Genomic DNA, 22100 nt, shown 5'->3' with positions numbered 1-22100 from the left:
TTATCGGACCGTAATATATTTCACACTCACGTAGCCGTCGACTACATTTACCATTTATTGACAAGGACAAACATGGACACACATTGAAAAGGGACGACTTCAGTGTCAGACGTGCAAATCGTTACAGTACGCGGATCTAAATGGTTTCACGCAGTTTGTTTTGAATACACATGACTAAACACAAAACGTATCATATTTAATAGAGTCGCTTAAAGTATTAGTCGGCTTGTTATGATCATACGGAGCGGAATAAGACGGACAGTAGCGATGAATGGAAGACTTACAGTAGACTTGCCATCACAGTGGAGAAGTTTTCGGTGTTTCGGAGTGTTTTTAAAGGCTTTGCGGTCTCAACGTGTGGACCTATTGAGATGCAAGTAATCCAAATAATGACTTATTTCTGTCTCAATGCGGGATGACAAATTTAAGAGCGTCCACCGTGAGAGGCTACATGTTGGACTACGCGCACTTTAGCGGGGGTCGTCGGGGGCGGCGATCTTCTCCAAACTGGGCTCCATGCCCCAGATCTCCCTGGCGTACTGGGAAATGGTGCGGTCGCTGGAGAATTTACCGGACGCCGCGATGTTCCGGATCACCATCTTGGTCCACTCTTTAGGGTTCTGTTAATACGCATGATGGTGATGATGATATTTGTACAAGTTTAAAAAAGAAAAAGAAAAAAACATGCATGCAAAATGTGTCAAAGTTTATTTTGATCAGGACTGACGCCATTTTGAAAATATAATTCAGATTTTTTTTTTTTTTTGCTTGAAATATATTTTAACTCATTCGCTCCCTGCCATTTTCACTGAAGCAATCCCCTTCGCTCCCGGCTGTTTTACTGGATTTTGACAGATTTTGCAAGGCCCACATAATATTGTGTTATATTGCTATAAAACAAGGAACCTAGCAAAAAAAAAAAAAAAAGATTAGAATCTCTTCTTTCATCAGAAAAAAATATATTTCTATCTGTTTCTGTTTTGCAGCAATTAGCATTTAAAATAAAGCTAAATTTCATCATTGTTCACAAATCTTTTAAGAAATGTGAGTAAATGAGCTTTTTTTTTACAAAATGGCCCTGGTTGATGTCTTTCGGTCTGCTGCCACGTGGTGGCCGTTTGTGTAATAACTACCATTTCTTCAACCGTTCTTTACAGTTGAGAGGCTGCATCGTATACTCTAGCATAAATAAAATAAAATAAAACATACAAAATAGAGAAATACGTCTTTTGGACACTTAAAACATTTAAAATAGAACATATTTTTACGTTTTTGGGAGCAAATGAGTTTTATAAAAAAAATTTTTTTAGCATTTTCAATAAATCCTTTGACACATCTAAAAAATAAATAAATACATAAATAAATAAATAAAAAGTATTGGAACAGGTGCTTGACGAGTCCATTTGGCTTCTCACCTTGTAGAGGGCGCTCACTCTCTCCTGGCATTTCATGTAATCCTCGTAGTCTGCAAACACCTTGAACCTGTGGCGTGCACACACACAAACATCACGGGTGAGATGGGAGATGAAAAAGAAAAGATCAAAAGGAAGGTGGTGGTAGTTTGGCTCGGACCTGTCGTGGTGCATCAGCATGTTGACCAGATCCTTGAAGAGGTCCACCTGCTGAGGGCTGAACATGCCGGCTGCGATCTGAGATACAGCCTGCTTCAACTCAGGGATGCGGTTGTAGTACGACATTGCGTCGTATCTGGGAAAAGAGCAAGTGACGTTAACATAAAAGCCCCTCTTCCATATCTACTCGGACCTCCAGTGATTTTTGTCCGCACCCGGTTTTGTCCATGGCGTCCACATCCTTCACCCTCATGCCGAAGATGAAGAGGTTCTCCTCGCCGGCTTCCTCCGCCATCTCCACGTTGGCGCCATCCATGGTGCCGATGGTGAGGGCGCCGTTCAGCATGAACTTCATATTGCCGGTGCCGGACGCCTCGGTGCCGGCTGTGGAGATCTGCTCGGACAGATCCGACGCCGGGATGACTGCGGATGCGAGAAGGGTTTAGCGCGGCGCCGAGGTGTTGACGGGACGCGTGAAAAAAAATGACCTTTCTCGGCCAGAGTGACTCGATAGTTCTCCAGGAAGATGACCTTCAGGCGATCTCCCACCACCGGGTCGTTGTTGACGACTTTGCCGATGGATGTGATCAGTTGTATGATCAACTTGGCTGTGTGGTAACCTGGAGCCGCCTGGACAGCAAAGGGAAATAAATACCGATTAAAAAAAATAATAATAATTTTCTTGACTATGGCCCAATGGAGGACCAAAACTATAAATAAATAATAAAACTGAAAATAAAACCAAATATATAAAATGTAATTAAAAATTAAATACAAAAAATATCTATAAATGAAAATTTTAAAATATATACTGTATATATCCATAAATAAATAAAAGTTACCAAAAAAAGAGATTCAAAAAATAAAAATAAATGTGGAAAATATACAAAAATATATCAATATAATTAATCAATTACTAAAAACACTCTACTCTCACATTTATTTATTTCATGCTGCAGACGCTCTTGTCTGGATGAAACGTTATTCAAATGAGGAGGCGGTCCTAAGCGTGTCTTCGTTGGACTCCGCCGTTGCAAACGTGTCTTTCAATGGTCAAGTGAGCGGGTCGGCGCACAAGACTCGCCGACTTGGATGGAGAGCTCCAGCGATGGACGACGATCTTGTCCACTGTCGCCACGAGCAAATCAAGTCGCAAGTATTTATTGATTGATATTTAATTCTATTTATTTTTGTATTTCCACATTTTATTGTATTTTTTTGAATCTTTTTTATTTTTATAATTTAATTTATTTATGGTTGTATATTTTGTTGTTTTTATTTTTATTTATATTGATTTTTTTTGTATTTGATTTTTTTTAATATCTGTTTTATTTTCACTTATTCATTTATTTATTTTTAAATTTTGGCAGTTTTGGTCCTCCATAGGGCCCAACCGATTAATTCAACTTAGTCACCTTTCCTCCGATCATGACGGTCCTCGGGGTCCATGCCTTATTGGGCTCCTTCCTGATGCCTACATTTGAAAATCAAACCAAGAGGTTCATGCACTTTCTTTTTTTGGGGGATCGTTCTCATTGGACGAAGCACCCACGGTTGTAGAGCGTGATGATGTGCAGGCAGTTGAGCAGCTGCCTCTTGTATTCGTGGATCCGCTTCACCTGCACGTCAAACATGGAGCCGGGGTTGATCTTCACACCGTAGTGCTCCTCCAGGTGGGCGGCGAACTTCATCTTGTTCTCCTGCGGTCGAGAGGTTAGCTCGGAGATATTCCATATAGGAAGAACCGAGTTAACTCATTCACTGCCATTGACGGCTATAGACGTCAAAAATTCATTTGAACTATTTCTATTAGTTTAACATTTTTTTTCACTTTTGTTAACAAGAGTGTGAAAACCGAGATTTTTTTATTGTACATTTAGAACAGATATGAATTTGTAATTAATCGCGAGTTAACTAGTGAAGTCCTGCGATTAATTACGAGTACAAATATTAATCGCCTGACGCCCCTAATTTTTAATAATCTTTTCTTTCTTTTTTTAATTAGGGGCATCAGGCGATTACATTTTTTAAATTGTTATTAATCACATGACTTCAATAGTTAACTCACAATTAATCACACATTTTATATCTGCTCGAAATGTACAATAAACATGTTTTTTATTTTTTTAAATTGTGAGTTAACATGTGAAGTCACGCGATTACTTACAATTAATTTTAATCACCTAATGCCCCTATTTTTTAATAATCCTCTCTTCTTCTTTAAAAAAAAAGAAGAAAAGATCAAAAAAAGATTATTAAAATTAGGGGCATCAGGCGATTAGAATTTGTAATCGTAATTAACCGCATGACTTCACTAGTTAACTCATGATTAATCACAAATTTTACATCTGTTCTAAATGAACAATTAAAATAAAAATCTTGTTGACAAAAGTGGAAAAAATGTTAAACTAATAGTTAAATAGTTCAAATGAATTTTTGACGTCTATAGCCGTCAATGGCAGCGAATGACTTAATAATCATCGTGATATTTCCGACCTCACCTGTTTCACTTTGGCAACGTCTCGGATGAAGGCGTCGTCGTTCACGAACTCCAGGAGCCCCTTCAGTTGGTCCAGGTCCCGGATGTAGTCGTCCCCAATTCTCTAAACATTTTTTTTTTTTTAAACTCACTTTTTATAGGAAAACATCCTCAAATGCCAGGCTTTGTCCTGCATATGAAATTTGCTAAGGTCTCGACATCATGAAAACTAGAGCTGAACAATTTTGACAAAACAAACAAAAAAAATCGCATTTATGACACATAAATGTTTTGGTCCAATTTTAAAGCGTATTTGTATCGATATTCCTTTGAGGCACAACAAACCTCTGCGATGACATCAGCCAGTCCAGGGTTGCACATGAGAAGCCAGCGCCTGGGCGTGATGCCGTTGGTCTTGTTCTGAAACTTGTGAGGATCCATCTCGTAGAAGTCCTTGAAGCTACAAGAGACACGGCGACGGTCATCAGCGGAGCACGTCGACGCAAAGTCGACGAGGGTGCGAAGGGCGAGCTTACACGGTGTTTTTGATGATCTCCGAGTGGATGCGGGCCACTCCGTTGACGGCGTGCGAGCCCACGATGCACAGGTGGGCCATGTTGATCTTCTTGCCGTCGCCCTCCTCGATGAGGGACATGCGGCGGACGCGTTCGCTGTCGCTGGGGTACAGCTTCGCCACGCGCTGCGGAGTCCCACCGAAAATATGACCCATTTAGAAAAATCGAAGGATGCAAGGGACATTTTAATGATTTTTTTTTTACATATATTCAGTAGTAATTAACCTGGGTTCGATTCAACCTCAGAGGAAGCAGAATTCGTCACCCTCTTAAAATAATTGCCTACGTCTTTTGTTTTGTAAAATTTTGCCTAAATCATCTCCTCATGACGCAAATGGTTCCCCTTTTTGTGTTTCCTGAAAAAATGGCTTAAGCGATTACTTTAACCCTGGAGAACCCAAGAACCCTTTTCTTCTTTGGAAAATTATGAATTATACATTAAATGACTGCTTTAAGTTCACTGAACACCAAAATATGTTTTTTCAATTTTAACCCTTGTTTTTTGAACTAGCTCAGAGTTGCTAATTCAAACTATATATATATATAAAACATACTCCTAGGCATTCTGCAACATGATATGAAATAGATTAACAAAAAATAAATAAAAAATTTTTACCATTTGATGGTTTGCTGAGAAGATGGTTTTGTTTGGATTGATTTCCACCTCAACAAAACAGCATGTTGCCAGCCATCTTGTCACCACCACTCTGGCTCATGTAAGTGCAATATTCATCCACTAGAGGGCCCCATGCAGGGGTCAGAAGTGGCACTCTGGACTTTTGAAGTTAAATTTGTAAAAAAAAAAAAGGTCTTTGTTATTTGAGTAGCAGAATTTATAGGGGCCAAATTTGACCCTGTGGGTTCTCCAGGTTTTTTCAAAAAATTTTTTTTACATATATTCAGTAGTAGTTAACCTGGGTTTGATTCGACCTCAGAGGAAGCAGAATTCGTCACCCTACGTCTTTTCTTTGTAAAATTTTGCCTAAATCATCTCCTCATGATGCAAATGGTTCCATTTTTTGTGTGTCCTGAAAAAATGACTTAAGCGATTATTTTAAGAAGATGTGATTTTTAGTACATGCTACGGGCTAAATGTGCTAATATGCTAAATGCTAATAATAAAAACACCACTGACTTCCAGTCTTGGAAGGAGGAGTGAGGAGCGGGACATGAGCGTGCAGCAGCTACGTCCGTCAATTACCTCCAGATGCCTCCTGTTGATCTCGTAGACGATCTCCAGGTGACGGGGCAGCAGGTTTTGGAACAGGTCCACGGGCCAGCGCTCCAGGGCCTCGGGCAGCACAGTGTGGTTGGTGTAGGCGCAAGTACGCACCACTATATCCCAGGCCTGGGTTCACATTACGAACGTATAAGCGTGTTGGCTGACAATATTATCACAAAAGTCCTGTCGTTACCAACCTTCTCCCACGCGAGCTTCTCAACATCCACCAGGATCCTCATCAGCTCGGGGATGGCTAAAGCGGGATGGGTGTCGTTCAGCTGGATGGCAACCTGTCCCGACATGCGGCAAAAAAATAAATCAAACGGATGTTTATGCGGTCGTCACGTGGAGCTCAAGTCCGCGTTGACTGTACGAACCTTGTCGGGCAGCGCGGAAAGGTCCAAGCGCACAAAGTCGGTGGAGCCGAACTTGGACGCTTTGAATCGGCGGACGATGTCCTGGAGGGTGGCGGCCACCACAAAGTACTCCTGCTTCAGACGCAGCTCCTTCCCCTCAAAGAACTAATCGTGGCAAAAGAGTTGACAGATGATTTGCGTTTTTAGAGGGCCCGACTGATTTTGATTTTTTTAATTATTATTTTTTGATCAATTCTGGTTCCGATTTAGTGGATTAATAAATAAATAAAAATTATATATATATATATATATATATATATATATATATATATATTTATTTATTTATTTATTAGGGGTGTGAATTGGTTCATAGGTCACGATTCGATTCAGATTAATCCCGATACAAATCTATAAGTCAATTATAGTGATTTTTTTTTTTATTACTCAAATTGAGAAAATACTAATCAATAAACTTGTACATGTACACTGTAAAATTTGTATGAAAATGTACTTCGGGCTTATAAACTGTGGTCCACCGTATTTAACAAACAAACAAATCAAATTTGAAGGCTGAATGTTCCATTAATATAACGTTCTCGTTCTTCCATGCTTTAAGTGTGAACCCTAACTGTAATTAAGACATTTTGTTGAATATTTCCATCAAAAATGGATCTTTAAAAATTGATTCGGCTGAGAATTGTGCGCTGTGATATCGCGATATATTGCCGAATCGATTTTTTTAACACTCTTAATAAATAAATTAAAAAATAATAATGATAAAAAAATATATATATGATAAATAAAATAACTTATTTTTGTGTCCCTTAACACCTACAACAATTTGAGTTATTGTGTATAGATATATTTAAAAATAATAATAAAACATCCGATTGGGGCCATAATTTTAAATCCATTGAAAAAGAAAATCCGACACAGCAATTCACTCACGTTGTCATTTGGGTAGAGAACCCTGGAGATGTTCTCCGCCAGGTTCCGATCGAGCACCGCTTGGATGTAGCCGCCAACGTTAACTGATGACGACAACATTTGTTTGTACGATCGAGGTTTGCGTGACGGCTGAGCGACCAGACGCTACTCACAGTCTTGGAGGTTAAAGTCACACGGGGCCTTGGCGGACCAAAGCCTCATGGTGTTGACGATGTTGTTTCGGAAGCCGGGCACTGGGGTGTCATAGGGAAGTGCCAGGACCACCTTGATCCAAAAGAGCACATGCGGTAAACTCTCCGGCTTGAGAAGGAATTCTGAATGTATTTATTTTTTCCTTACGAGGCCACGAGGCCTCACATTGGTCCCGCCCAGACTGTTGTCATACTTGCCTGCGTGTCGACCCATTTTACGCCCTCGGCCGAGTGTTCCACCCGTCCGTAGAAGTGGACCGGGCGCATGTACTCGGGTCGGGCCTTCTCCCAGGGATTACCGTAACGGAGCCAATCATCGGCTTCCTCCACCTGTGCAAGCACAGCATCGTCAGTTTCTTGACTTTGTTATTTTTTGTGACAAATGATCCATCATGCACGATCGCTGTATTAGAGAATGTGAAGAAATAAACTTGCTTCATGAGTAATGTTGTGTGTCTTTAAGGGGGCGTGGCCAAGTGAGTGATGTCAGGGGCTGGATTCTGGGGGTGAGTTTTGGTCGACTGGAGTTCCTGGCGAGTGCTCTCATTTTGGCCCATTCATTAAACAGCTGAAAGTGCATCCGTGACAATGGCTCTCCTTGCCCGCATGCCAGGGCATTATTACAGTAGAGCGGACCCACACATAGTCCCGGTTTTATTTTTTTTATTTAGTAGATTTTTTGCTCCCCATTTCACCTTGTTTTCCATGTAAAACACATTGAATATTTATATATATATATATTTTTAAATATTTTAAAAATAGCTACATGCGTCAACTAAACAATTCTGAAATTAATCCACAGCTATTTTCGCATTCGATTAATCGCTCAGAGATTGTCCAACTCCTCAGAATTTCAGCCTCTCAGCAGTAAATTTCTGCAGTCCTCCATGAAAGCAAATTGATGATAAATGTGTTTAAGCGAAGAATGATATTTTCAAGCATGTACTTTTGGAAAGCAATGATTAACATTTTTGACTAATTTCTGACATATTACAGACATAACCAGTTCATGTCTGCAGTGTCAGTTTGAAATAATGTCCTGATTTTCTTTGATATAGGGATGGAAATTTTAAACGTTTTAAAATTCTGATTAATCAAAAAATATATTATATATATAATAATCCATAATGAAAATAATTGTAAATTGCATCCTTTCTAGAGGCTACAAGTCTGAAGCTTGCTGGTGATTTCAATTATGGCCTGCAAAGCTTCCATACCTGCCGGCCGTCGACGATTTTCTGATTGAAGATGCCAAATTCGTAGCGGATGCCATATCCATAAGCAGCCAGGCCCAGAGAGGCCATGGAATCGAGGAAACAAGCTGAGGACAGAGATGCGCTCTACTCAGAACAACTTTCCCAAACACGAGCGTGTAAGGGACAACGGCGAGAGCTCACCAGCCAGACGACCCAGGCCGCCGTTCCCTAGTCCCGCATCTTCCTCGATGTCCTGCAGCTCCTCCATGTCGAGGCCCAGCTGCCAAACGACACCACGGGGACACAGATGATGTCATTAGTGAGTCAGCAGACGCCGGTCTCCGACCCTTACCCGTACTCCTGGCCTCACCTGATATGTGGCCTCATCGCAGGCGTTCTCCAAAGCGAGGTTGACCATGGTGTTCTGCAGGGTTCGGCCCATGTAGAACTCCAGGGAGAGGTAGTAGACCCGCTGCATGGGGGAGAAGAAAATGAGGAGAGATGTTTTTAACACTGATTTGGACATGACATCCCTACTGGGGTCTTCGAGCCCATTTATTTTATTTATTTATTTATTTATTTTTTACAGCACATGGGTCAGACAGAAAATATGGCGGCGCTTGTTCTGCTTCCAGGAGGCCATGCAGGGGAAGCACAGGGCGACATCAACTGTTACGTAAGCAGTTGCCGTCGACGCTCTCTGCGGGATAAACAGGATTTATCGACTTGGTTCGAAAAGAGTGCTTTATATGGATGCGAAGCGCACTCTCTCACTCATACTCTCCGTCTCTTTCTCACAACCTCTCCACCTCCCTCTCACTCACCCACTTCCTCAATCGTTCCCCCCTTTCTCCCACTCTCCTGCTGTCTCCCCCATCCCACCGTCTCTCCCTCTATTTTCTCCCTCACAGACTCTCAGTACCTCTCCCCAACACAACACCCTCCTCCCTCCCTCGCTTCGTCTGAATTGTCTTTTCCCTTCTCTCACTCTCTCCATCTTCCTGTCACTCTCTCTCTTTCTCACGCTCTGTAACACACACACACACACAAACACACTGCAGGGCCCCCGCCCCCCTCTCACTGGAGCGTACGTGCTGGACTGCGGCACCCGACCGACCCACGTCCGCTTACCTTCGGGTCCGTCTCGTAGTAGTGCTGCTGCGTCCGGATCCAGCGGCCCACCAGGTGGTCGCGGACGGTGTTGGCGAGCGCGAAGTAGTAGTCCCGCTTGGTGGCCACATTGCGGTCCTTCACCAGCGTGAAATGAAGATGTCGGTTGAAATTTAGCTTAAGGTCCGCGACGTTCTCCACGCCGGCCAGACCCCGAACCGAAATTTGTTTTCTTTTCTCCTGGTCTGTCAAAGGCTTGGACATGGTGACTAGCGGATTCGCGACGGAATTAGGAATTTGAATACCACCTGTGAAGCGAGCGCGAAGTCGGAAGTCGGCTCCCTGCGGTACTTATACGGCACGTCAAGTTTGCGGAAGCGAATGAGCCTCGTTCCGGGTTGGGCTTGTCAAAATAAAAGCTGTTCCGGTAAAAGCGACTCCCAACCCGAAAAGTGCGTCACAAGCCTCATCATGGGGAAATGTTGCCGCTATAATAAATAGTTTACAATAGTGTTGGGCAAACTCGGTCCACGAGAGCCGGAGTCCTGCAAGTTTTTGATGTTTCCTTTCTTCAACACATCGGCAAACTCTGCATAAGCCTGATGACGAGCCTCTAAAACTCGTAGGACTCCGGAGAATACGACACTTAACGCCTTGTTTTTCATTATGACCTTAAAGTGTTTCACACACAAATATACCTTAGCAGCTCATCTCCGTCTTCGAAACCAAACTATAGCCCCTGTAGCTGTATTCTGAATAAGAGGTTACATAACAGAGAAAACACAGAGGGTATATCCATTGAATCATTTTATTTCTAATCAAGCAAGTTAACTCAATCAAACAAGCGATGTAACAACAGGAACAGAATGAAACAAACATTTGAACTGCAGTTACTTGGTTCATTTGGCCTTGCTGAAGCAAGACAAAGCGTACAGCTTCATAACAGGTGATGCAGGGGTTTAAAAAAACAAAGAAAAAAAAGTCAAGACTCTCAGCATTCAAGTAGTCCAGAGTTTGGAGGGACATTTCGCTCTGTTCAAACTCAAATGTCACAACTGAGATTCCATGCAAATAAATCCTCAAAAACACACATCACAGCTTACAAAAATATTACTCTTTTAACTCAAACCCAACACCGGGCATCGGAATAGAATTTTCTATAACACAATCGGCTCTTGAAATGGATCATGCAAGTAATCAAATTCCATCCTTTGAGGTTTTTATTCAGTAGACCCCCCCCCAAAAAAATACCGCATAGCAATGCAGAACTGAGGCCTGAGAGCAAGTGTTTGTGTACACACACACACACACAGATGAAGTCTTTGCACTGATATACAAACTTTAAAAAGAGAAGAATTCACATGAATTTACACAATGTGAACTAACATCCAATCTGTTCAGACGTGTCGTTAACAAGAGAGGAACCATACAAAACTAGAAATACGTGCTTCATAGATGACCGCGTTGTATCCCACCAGGCACCTGCCAATCATTAATTATGGCCAGTTTTGATTGACATTGTCAGGGAGTTATTCAATTGACATTTTGTACTTCAAGCTGTCCCCCCCCCCCATACCCCCTAAAATACCAAATTATCTCCCTAAATCTGTCCGGTGACATACAAAAAAAAGCACTGGTTACATTTGTGAGCAGACGGACAATCTGTCAATGATCTCAGTCTATTGGATGTTGTGACGTGGGCGGTTCTCTTCACATTAGGCTCTTAATTTTGCGGTGGGGGAGGTGGCGGTGCTGGGGGCATGCCAAATGGCGGCATGCCCGGTACCCCCATCCCCATCATGACAAAGTTGGAAGGGTCCATTGGCGGCGGGGGCGGCGGCGGGGCGTACATCATGCTGGCCGAGCCGGGGGGCGGCGGTGGTGGAGGAGGGGGCGCGCCGGGGGGAAGGGGGGGCTGCACACCCGGGGGAGGCGGTACCATGGAGGGGGCACCCATTGGAGGTGGGGGCTGAGGCGCTGAGGCCGCGGGCTGCTGCGGCTGTTGCCATGGAGGGAGAGAACCCGTGCCAGGGCTGGATGTGGTGGGGGTATCTGCAGAAAAATACATTTGGGAGGTGGGGGAGGGAAACAGGCGGGTTAAGCATTGAATGAACAAATGGAATTTTTTTTTAAGGTGTTCTTACTTTGTTGCCAGGGCAGCGGTGAACTTGTTGCCATGCTGCTTGTCGGAGGTGGAGGAGGAGCCTGCTGTTGCCACGGCGGCAAAGGAGCGGAAGGGGGCGGCGGCGGCTGACTGTTGGGAGGTGGGGGAGGAGGCGGCATCATGCCCATCGGGGGTGGCATCATGCCTAAAAAAGGACAACACAATCCAAATGGTTATGCTTAGCAGGCTGTGAACAACACTTCAAAGCATTTTGAAAGGATTTTCCAGTATTTTTATTTTTTAATTCTATGGTATCGATGCCAAAAGATGGATTAGCACGGAATTGTTTTGTCCATCACTATATGTTGCTGGCATAGATATATTGGTAGTAACCCCAGGAATAATTGCAATTCAATATTCACAAATGTGGAACCTAACTTGTTAGCATTTTTTGAAATGTCCTCAACAAGATGTTGCCTAATCTGTCTAATTACTAGAGTTCGGGTTCGTGCTCACCAATGGGGTGCCCGTGATGTCCCGGGCCCTGGCCCATGGGCGGAGGGGGAGGTTGCATCCACGGGGGAGGCATTCCGTTGGGGTTGGGGGGCATCGGAGGGCCCCCCATGCTAGGCATGGGGGGAGGAAAGTTGTGGGGGCCTCCTCCGTGCATGCTATGGAAGTTCCTGTTGTCGTTCGAACCAGAATTCATCCATGGAGGCCGGCTCTGTTGGACATGCAATGAGTCAGACACAAACTAAATCCGAACGGGAGGATTTCGCATCTAAAAAAAACAACAACAACATACTGGCGGTGCCTGGCTGTTGGGCCTGGGGTGTCCCCCTTGCGTGCCGGCATGTCCCCCGCCAGGCGCTGGCAGCGGGGCCTCCCCCAACTCGGCCATGAGCGACAGGTACTCCTTGTCCATACGAGCCTTGTCCTGCGCAGACTGTGGGGGCTCGCCACCCGTTGTTCTTTGGGCAGCGAAGGTACTACGTGGGGCAAACATGAAGACATTAAAGTTTCGGCATCAGGTTTAAGTTGACCAAAATGGTGAGGATTTCATCATTACCTGGTGTATTTGCAGTCAGAGGAGATGTGGCCTGCTCCGCCACACTTGGTACACAGGGTGGTGTTAGTGATGCTGCGGGGCTCCGTGTTCTGCCAAGGACGCAGGATCCTACGGACAAGGATGGTTTAATAGTTACGACTTGCCAAATATCGGAATCAGCATGAGCCTTAAAAAAATAATAAAATAAAAATCCAAATCGTCATGCTGGAATAAAAAGTCTCCAACCAACCTGTTGTCGTCTTCCCTCAGTGTGCCGTTGAGCCTGGCCAGCTCTCGGAGCTGCATCTTTCGCAGGTCGTTCTGGTCCTCGGGCGTCTCGATGCCTTGCTTCAGGATATTGCGGATCTGAGGGCACATCATTTATTAATAGGCGCCGCAAGCCGGAAGGGAAAACGTGGGTGGGGACGCTGAGGTAAACACCTGCTCCACCGCTTTCTTCACATTCTCCATCGTGTTTGCCGTGACCAGAGCATGCAGAGGCTCGTCCTCGCCGGGCAGCATCTGACCGTCTTTCCGGCCCACCTTGCCCTCCTTCACGGACCCTTTGCCACGGATCATGATTTTGGCACAGCATTCTTTCTCGATGTTCTTCAAGGTGTTACCACTAGTGAGCAAACAAAAGGAAAGCACCCAAATAAGAACGCAAAAAGATGACTTAAGACTCTCAAGCCTGGACTTTTAACTCACCGCGGTCCAATAAGCAGACCGACAAAGTTGATCTCGGGGTATTCGTCTTGGGGAATCATCACTTTGTCGTTAACTCTGGTGGCTGGAGGTCTGCACAGGAAAAAAAAAAAAGGACAATACACTCATTGATGACTCAGTTGCAATGTGGTACCAAAAATGACCCAGCGAGCCATTTAATTATCAAGAGTCCTGTAATATTAGTCACAACGATTTTTGCAATTTTTCCCTCATAAAACTGGTCAATATTTTTATTCATTTAAAGTAATGGTTGTAATTTATTGCTAATATTAATCTATTGATTGCCACCTAATTGATTATCACATTACAAGTCATCAATAATTATTTTGGTAATTGATGAATCATTTAGAGACTGTGTTTAATTTTAAATTGCCCAAATCCTTTGAATTTTAGCCTCTCAGCAGTCAACTCTCAGTTGTCTGCCGTCTTTCTAACCTGGCAATAGCCCGATTGATAATTGTGATTCACTCCAGGGAGTTCTTCACATGATCAATCTGGGACTGCTCCATGGTTATTTGCTCGGGAAGGGTGGAGCAATCTGTACAATACTTCGAGCTGATTGGACAATGTGGCATCTTGCACACCCTTTGTTTTGACCAATCACGGCAACACATGAAAATGTCGTCTTTGGTCTCGTCTTGGGAAGAAAAAAAAAAGCATGAACATCTTTACCAGCTAAAAATGCACGAAGCGCCTCTTCACTGTTCAACATTCAACAAGGAACAAATACAGCGAGAATTTCATGAGAGCAAATTTAGTTAAAATAAAACACTGGTACAAATGTGGTTTACCTCCTCTCCCCCCTCCTAATCTCCAAACGTTGCCTTTATAATGTTTACCCACCCCCTGCCACAAACCCAGCAACTGCATTCAGGGGCGTTTGGACACGTACTTGTAATCAGCAGGCGGCTTGAACTCGGGGTTGAGTCCGACCATTTCGGTGATGAGGGCGTGTCGCTCCTCCTCGATCTTCTTGCGCGTGCGATACTCGCGCGTGTTCAGCCTCTTGCCCTCGCTGTTGTAGATGGGCTCCGGCGAGGGAGACCTGGAGGCAGACGGGAGACAACAAGGGAACGGTCAGCGCCTTCTTCGGGTCAATTTGCAATTATGTAGTCAGAAAATCTCCCTATGGCTCAACCATCTTTTTTTTTTTTTTAAGTTTGTCATGATGAGATCATGTCATGGCATAAAATGTCGATCTACTGAATAGCAATTCCTTATTCTATGTGACTTGTTGCCAGTGCGAGAGAAAGTGATTCAGGAATACGGCACTGACACGTCACACGCTGCTCAATAGAACTCTTGAGCGTGACCAGAGTTAAGTGGTGCTCCAATACTCTGAAGGGGTGTCAAAAATCAACCAAACGCATGGCCATAGTTACACCTGCATACAGGATTGTTGGCCTAAAAGAGAGAAGAGTTGGGAGGAAAATGAAATCCTAAGCAGAGGCGCTGAGAGCTGCTCGGTGCTGACGTGGCGGAAGAGGTCCGTACCTCCCCGTGGATGCTGAAAACCTGCGGTGCTGCGTTAGTGAGGCTCTGTGCTTGAAAAAGGGTTAGGTTGACGTGGGGTAATTTGGGTTAGAGGAAAGGAATTAGGATTAGATATCCACCTTTTCCTACGCTCTCCCAGCGGAGAGACACATTTGTTCACCATGTGACCGCGAAGCACATGAAGGGAGACATAAATAAAAAATAAAAAAACTCCAGCGGTGACAACGTGAGGCACCTCCGCTTGAGGTTAAGGTCCCAATAGATTAGGGAACAATGCATTAGAGGGTTTCATCTGCAAAAATCAACCTTTGGGTTGCTGTGAAAATGGCTTGTTTGTATGTTGACAAACTCTTCGGCATGTACAGTTGACAAGGATGCTAAAGCGGGGTACACACATACTGACAATTGGGCCAAATTTCTGACAATCCATGTCAGAAAAGGCCCGATTATTGGATATCCCTGAAAGATTATCCTGTAAAGTGTGGTAGGGTTGAACAATTAATTGAATTTGAATCAACATTGCAGTCTAGTCGTATGCAATTTTGGGAGTGACAAAACCTCTGCGCTTCATTTCGGTTGGTTGGTAGGCTTGAGTTCAGATTCATAAAATGCATTTATATACCGTATTTTCAAGGCTATACGGCGCACCTACAAGTCTTAAATTATCTCAAAAATCTAATAATGAGGTGCGCCTTATGTGTGCACAGAGTTGAATTGATCAAAAGTAACGCAAGTACATTGTTAAATACTTCAATAAAGTACAAGTCTTTCTCCGCTGCCTTTTTGAAAACATACGCTAGCATGCAGTATGTACTAGCGTGAAAGCATGCTACCGCATGTTTTAAGCTAGCGAATGTTTTACCATGTCTGTGCCCAATAATACGGTGCACCTTATGTACGTGTTAAATACAGAAATAGCTAACCTGGCAAAATGATACTCAAGTGAGTTCTCCTCAATATCAATTTTGGGACTTCTCCATTTGCTCTGGTAAGGCGGGACATTCTGTACAATACTTCAAACTGCCACGGATAAAACTAGCATCTTCGTTTCAGTCGTTTTTTGGGGGGGAGGGACCTTTACCGGCGAAAAACGCACGAAGCGCCTCTCGCTGTTCAACATTTATTTAACAAGTTAATGGTGAGTAATTCCGCAAGAAGAGAATTGAATGCAGCGTCCATCTTAGGCTAATTTGTTTACTACCGTGTTGGCGCTTCCTGGTTTCGTCACAACTGCCTATCACGCACCAAACACAATGTTGCTCTGTGATTGGTCCGAACCACCGGCCACCGGAGTTTGTGAACTCACAAATACTGCGAGAATTCATCTTGCAGAGCAAGGTTAAGAAATAGCACCCGTAATTCAGACTGTGCCTTTTAATACAGTGCGCGCCTTATGGTCGTGAAAATACGGCACTCTCTCAATAGGTTTGGTGTTGAGGAAATGCAGTTCACATGTCTCCATATCATTGTTCAGCAGACCTAATGAGCACTTAAAAGACTACAAATCAAAGTGTTTAGGAGGTACTGTACTATGAACTCTAATTGAAGTAGGTAAATAAACACTCATATTAATCAATGGTTTGTTTCCCTTTATTTTAGCATAAACTTAAAGATATATGGCCAAAACCGGTAGGTCTACAAAAACTATATTGTTCATTGTAATACAGGAATTTATTGTTTGTGGGGAAAAATACATCGGAGAACCTTGGAAAAAAATTATTGCATAGTAAATCGCAATATTGAGGGGGGAAAAAATATACTATTTTTTTAAAATTGTTAGTGTGTGGTGTGTTGGGGTGATTTATTTCCTCTACAGTAGTGGGTTGACAATCGTTAAGTGTCAGACCTGTTCAATATTTACAAATGCAAATGAGGCCGAGCCATCGACTCCAACTGTCAAACCAACGACAGCAACCAGGAATCATCCTGCTCCCAGACCCGATTGGAGGTGCAACTGGTTTTGATGAGACTTTGTATAATGGGTCTACCGTCTACCAAGACATTCAATACAAATACTGAACTGAAGAGTAGAATTTACCACCACAGTATACATAGTTAGCAGGTAAGCTAACAGTTAAGCCGGGGTACACACATGATTTTTGCTCGGGAAGCAACCTGAGGCTTGCCATAAACTGTCGTTAAACAAATACTTTAAAAATAAAAATGTTGCATGCATCCTGCTTAAGTCAAGAAGAAAACATTAACTTCACACACTTATGAGAGCAAGCCACTTCCTGCGGGACAACTTTTCTGCTAAACTCATCAAATATGCTGAGTGATTCTCTGGTTCTTTACCGTCCACTAACAAAAAATAACATCTCTTCCTCTAACATCTCTGATAACATCAGCATCTCTTTCTCATTAATTTAAAAATTAAGTAATTCCTGTGAACTATAAAAGCTTTAAAATATTTCGTGCTTCGGGGGAAAAAAATCATTAACCATAATGATTTAAAAAAAAAAACAATGTTTAAGACCCACAAATCATAATTATAAAAATAATAATTAATTTATAATATTTGTTATTAATAATTAACACCCACAAACAGAAAAATCCTTAGATGCTAAAATGCTATTACTATTTTGACAAAACTAGATTCAAGAAGAGAGTAAATATTCTAGACTCTTGCAAATCTTATTTTAGACATACTATGTCTAAAATAAGATTTGCAACTCACACACTACTGTGTTTTGTTGTTCTGGGACACCAATGTGACACAGGCGAACATTTTCCTTTAAGTGACTGTTACTTTACTGTAGTGCCTCCAATTGTCAAACATAAAAATATTGGGACACTCTATGCAAGCCATGATGAATAATTATCAAAAGATCAAGTCACTTCTCTAAAACTAGGATTTTTTTTTTTAAAAACTACATCTGTCAAATCTAAGATCTTACGACACATTCTAAGCACAGCACAACATAAACATACTGAAAATGGCATTTTTCTTCCAAGATAAAAATAAAAACAAGTCAATAAGGTAGAGAAAGTGTTACTGTTCATGGGTTTAATCTTTTTCCGACCTGTCCTCAGGGTTAACAGGGATTCCCAGGTCTCCTGTACGCAGTTTACGTGTCAGGTCTTCAATCTGCAGTTGGACTGGAAGAATTCAGGTTAGGAAAGAAAAACAAGGATGGGGAGAAATGTGGTTATCACAACAAGATCAAAAAGAGACAACACTCCACACAGGGGAGTACGGTCTCGCTCATTTATGAGGTTAAAAAACAAAGATGTAAAGCAACAGGGATTTCAAATACATGTGAACAGCATTTAAGACATTACTTTCTACCCGTTCTTAACATTAGCAAATATGCTCGTCTTGGATGACAAACATCTCACAATCAATCACCACAACAATGATTCATTTAAAATCGTTCATCATATAAACATTCACGTGTGTACGCAGGTAAGAGACCATATAATTACCAAACAATGATGACATTGGCAATATAGTTAAATCGACTGTGCGGCTGTGTTCGGAATCATTCACTTACGCCCTACTCACCATTAGTTCACTTATCAGCCGAAGTAAAAAAATTGTTTTCAAACACTAGTTGAGCACACCATTATCTGCATCATTGCTGGCATATTTTGCCAATGTACTGAATCAACGTCAGCTGGTGGACCTTCCGTAACAAGAAATAAACAGAGTCAGACTTTATAATTACCTTGTTTTAAGCCGACAGAATTTTATAAAATCAATACAAAGCGTTTTATATCCATGTATATTGCGATATGTTGCTTTTTCTGTATCACCGCACGACTTCATTGGATGCCATGCTTTTCTGCGGACTATTTGGTGTTTACTACAAATAGGCATTGCAGGATACATTGAAGGGCCTCTACAGGGGCTAACTGGCACTCGCTGCACATTTGAACTGCAGTAGAAAACTACAATCTCACTATATTGGGAACTATATGGTGGATCGCCATTGTGATTCCAAACACAGCCTGTGTGTAGTTCACAGAGAAAGTTAGAGCTTTTCGGATCTTTTTATCGCCTTTTAAAGCCTTTTTATCCAGGTATCATTTACACAACTGTCTCTGTGAAACTGATTTACGCTTGTGATTACTGGACATCTTTTTCGATAACACCGCAATTAATAACATTTCTATTAGTAGAGATGCACTGATTGTGTTTAGCTCGACCACATTAAGTGACATTGGTTACTCTAACATTTTCTTCAGAAGGGATTTCAATTAATTTATTGTGTGGATAGCGGTGGCATATTCAAATGAGACAGTGGGGCAAAGCTGCCTGTTTTGCCACAGGCCCATTAAATCGGTGCATCCCTATGGATTTTTTTTTCATTTATTTATATCAAGGTAAATTTGCGGATTCTCTTGTCACATTGATTCTGTGAGAAAGGCATCTCGCCGTGTAGAGGGTGTCCTAAAAATCGCTATACATTTCCTTTTTGTCAATTTTGTTCCAAGTATCATATAACAGTCATTGATACGACTATCAGCATTTGACACCTTAGGCTTTGCAGTTTAAAAAAAAGAAGAAGATCTTTCTTTCTTTTTGGCAACGCTGCTTGGATATCAATTGCCGAGCCATAGGCTCAGAAAGTCTAAGCTGTCAAATGCTATGGCTTCACATATGCCGAAATGATACCTGAAACAAAATACACAAAAAAGGGAAGTGGATAGCGTCTATTGAGACGTCCTGTATTTTATTAGTGAATGGGCAAAAGAACCAGCCAAGTGTGACAACGTAAAAGTGGGCAAAAATGAATGTTCACATACCAGCTACAAACAACCATTTACCAATGACTAGACATCGATAACAATGTCAGTTATTGATGAAAAGGACGCGTGTTGTGCTTCAGAACACCCTGTTGAGGGCCCATGAAGGCAGTATGTGGGTGCTACACTGCTGCTGAAAGGCACTTGTGATCCAAATAATTGCTTCAAATTAGTTTAGCCCCAGAGTTGCTGCATTGATGAAACACGTGGTTTGCTTTACAATTTTGCAATTGCTCAATTGGTTTGCCATTGAAGCAGCATTGCTCACACTCGAACCCAAAAAAAAAAAAAATACACAAAGCAGAACTTCAGCTTGTTAAAAAGGACATTATAAGCTTCCATGCACAGGAACAATTTTGATGTGTTGTTGGGGAGATAAGGGGGGGGGTGTCAGGCAAGACGGTGAACTGTGACCTGCAGTTTATGAACAGATATCAGCAAGCGGTGGTGTTTTATCATTCGGCAGACACTACGACTTGCTTATGGGTGCCCAATGGTATGCAAATCGCACAGCGGCAAGGAACAACTTCCACAGCACTTTTAACACCACTCAAAAGATGACCAGAGTTATCAATTAACTTCGGGTGGTTTAGTAAGAACTGAATATATATATATGTATTTAAAAAAAAAAGAAGTCAAAGTCATCTATATGCATCGTGTAGATATGAAATACAAAAAAATGGAATGCAAAACATAACATCCTATATTGAAACGTGTTAGGGAATCAAATGCCGTACAGTACATCAATCATGTGACATTATATAATAATTAAATATAGCTTAAAATTTACCTATATAGGCTCTCTCTTGGTCCCGGGTCAGACCAGGGGGGATGACAGTGGGCATACCCGGTATGACAGTTTTCTGATCGGGTGTCTCACTACTCCAACGGCTTTTCTTCCTTTGTTTCTTCTGGCTGAAATCTAAAAAGGGAAAAAGAATAGAGAAAAACACAGTAATGTCTGATGGATGCATATATATATATATATATATTTTTAAATATATATTAAAACTGCGCAGATTAAATTAGACAATGAAAACAAATTGCAAATATGTGAATACGCGGGTGCGAACCGCTAAGACACGGGGTGTTCACTGCACTTGGGGAAACCAGACAACCGACGTCAATCACTTGGCCACGCCTACTTACGGGCACGCACTCGTTGTCCAAACGGTATACATTTAAAACAAGTTTAATGACATTGGTGGTGGGTGATATTTTTCTCTAACTAAAATAAATGTGGTTTAAGCCGCGCCATCATATTGGCCATCGCGCTAACTAGCCACGGTGCTAACTAGCCACGTTACCGTTGTTAGCTCACGTTGGTTAGCCATTGCTTGAGAAAGAAGCTGTACTTTACCTTGTCCGCCGGGCTGTTGCTGTTGTGGAGGCTGGGGCGAGAACCCACTCGGCGCGCTAAACTGGTGTGTCGGCGCAAACGCCGGGGCTGGCATCGGCGGTTGGAATCCTTGTAACGGCGGGAACGACGCGGGAGGGCCCGGGTTCGGCATCATGCCGTTCCCGGCGCCGGGCCCTGCGTCGAAGCCTCGTTTAGCGCCGATGCTGGGGTGCAACTTTCCCAAAGGAGTTGCGTTTGCGCCCGTAGCCATTTTGGGCTGCCCCCGTCCACCCGCTGTCGAAAAAAAAGTTGGTTAATTGAGGGCTTGAATGTGCTGAAAACGAGCTGAACGCCTCACGCTGTTAGTTTCGCAACCCCCGTCCGAGAAATCAAAATGGCGCTTCTCTCAAAAACCACAAAAGACTGTCGCTCGCGGGAGGGAGGGAACGCACAGTAAGATGCCCCCCTATTGGCCGACATATGCATCGCCTTCTAAATGACGTCACAAGGAACATGTTAAGTGTGTTGACTTGACTCTAATCCACTTCAGCACTATCAAAATGGTACAATGTCGAATAATTTCCAGGATTTTCACATTTTAATTGCTATAACATTTTTCCATGACAATAGCATCGCACAGCTGTGAGGTTTAGGGTTCAAATCTCGTGTGAGCTTCCTCCCATATTCCACAAACGTTCCCAAATTAGGTTCATTCGGAACTACTAGGAAAATGAAAAAGTACATTTTAACGAGTCTGAACGCTTGTTTATATGCCAATGATGAATAAACAACATTCAAATTGAGTTAGTCAATGTGCCAAGAGGTTGATCCTGACAGTGGTTAAAAAAAAAAAAGTACATTTTATCTCGTCTAGTGAAGAATTAAAAAAATAATAATTAAAAACTTAACGGAAAAACCCCAGGCCAATCAATGGTTAATCGAGCTAATTGTTGGGAGTTATATGATGGCTACAACTAGCATTAGTTTCTATT

At 42.5% G+C, this 22100-nt stretch overlaps 2 protein-coding genes across 2 annotated transcripts; both read right to left on the bottom strand.

The window, feature by feature from the left end:
* Positions 1-37: 37 nt before the first annotated feature.
* On the bottom strand, positions 38-10031 carry LOC144034922 (glycogen phosphorylase, muscle form-like). Its single transcript, XM_077544109.1, has 20 exons — positions 9670-10031; positions 8909-9010; positions 8740-8818; positions 8560-8663; positions 7541-7672; positions 7304-7415; positions 7152-7234; positions 6225-6368; positions 6045-6137; positions 5827-5973; positions 4587-4750; positions 4396-4510; positions 4073-4174; positions 3124-3271; positions 2987-3045; positions 2060-2201; positions 1787-1994; positions 1573-1707; positions 1416-1482; positions 38-620 (listed from the first exon to the last, which is right to left on the bottom strand). Exons 1-20 carry the CDS (start codon positions 9910-9912, stop codon positions 471-473), a joined length of 2529 nt encoding a protein of 842 aa, XP_077400235.1. The 5' UTR covers positions 9913-10031; the 3' UTR covers positions 38-470.
* Positions 10032-10442: 411 nt separating this feature from the next.
* Positions 10443-21972, bottom strand: sf1 (splicing factor 1). The gene is made up of 13 exons (XM_077543383.1): positions 21467-21972; positions 21130-21402; positions 20560-20691; positions 18044-18119; positions 14419-14571; positions 13509-13598; positions 13242-13425; positions 13051-13166; positions 12822-12929; positions 12558-12741; positions 12269-12476; positions 11793-11957; positions 10443-11700 (listed from the first exon to the last, which is right to left on the bottom strand). The coding sequence occupies exons 2-13, from the start codon at positions 21377-21379 to the stop codon at positions 11372-11374; spliced, it is 1995 nt and encodes a 664-aa protein (XP_077399509.1). The 5' UTR covers positions 21380-21402; positions 21467-21972; the 3' UTR covers positions 10443-11371.
* Between the last annotated feature and the right edge of the window lie 128 nt (positions 21973-22100).

The sequence above is a fragment of the Vanacampus margaritifer genome, chromosome 15 (genome assembly GCF_051991255.1).
Source record: "Vanacampus margaritifer isolate UIUO_Vmar chromosome 15, RoL_Vmar_1.0, whole genome shotgun sequence".
NCBI classification, from domain to species: Eukaryota; Metazoa; Chordata; class Actinopteri; order Syngnathiformes; family Syngnathidae; genus Vanacampus; species Vanacampus margaritifer.
The sequence above is the reverse complement of the archived record's forward strand: the minus strand, read 5'-3'. Positions and strand labels throughout refer to the sequence as shown.

Bases quoted from the DNA above. Each gene is read 5' to 3' on its own strand.
- LOC144034922 (XM_077544109.1), bottom strand. From the start codon at position 9,912: ATGTCCAAGCCTTTGACAGACCAGGAGAAAAGAAAACAAATTTCGGTT. The intron at 8,664-8,739 runs GTGAGCTCTCGC...CTCTGTCCTCAG, and splicing joins CGGCCTGGGTCGTCTGGCTG to CTTGTTTCCTCGATTCCATG. The intron at 4,751-5,826 runs GTAATTGACGGA...GGGACTCCGCAG, and splicing joins TCAACAGGAGGCATCTGGAG to CGCGTGGCGAAGCTGTACCC.
- sf1 (XM_077543383.1), bottom strand. From the start codon at position 21,379: ATGGCTACGGGCGCAAACGCAACTCCTTTGGGAAAGTTGCACCCCAGC. The intron at 20,692-21,129 runs GTAAAGTACAGC...TTCCCTTTTTAG, and splicing joins GCAACAGCCCGGCGGACAAG to ATTTCAGCCAGAAGAAACAA. The intron at 14,572-18,043 runs GTCGGAAAAAGA...GTCTGCCTCCAG, and splicing joins CCTGTTAACCCTGAGGACAG to GTCTCCCTCGCCGGAGCCCA.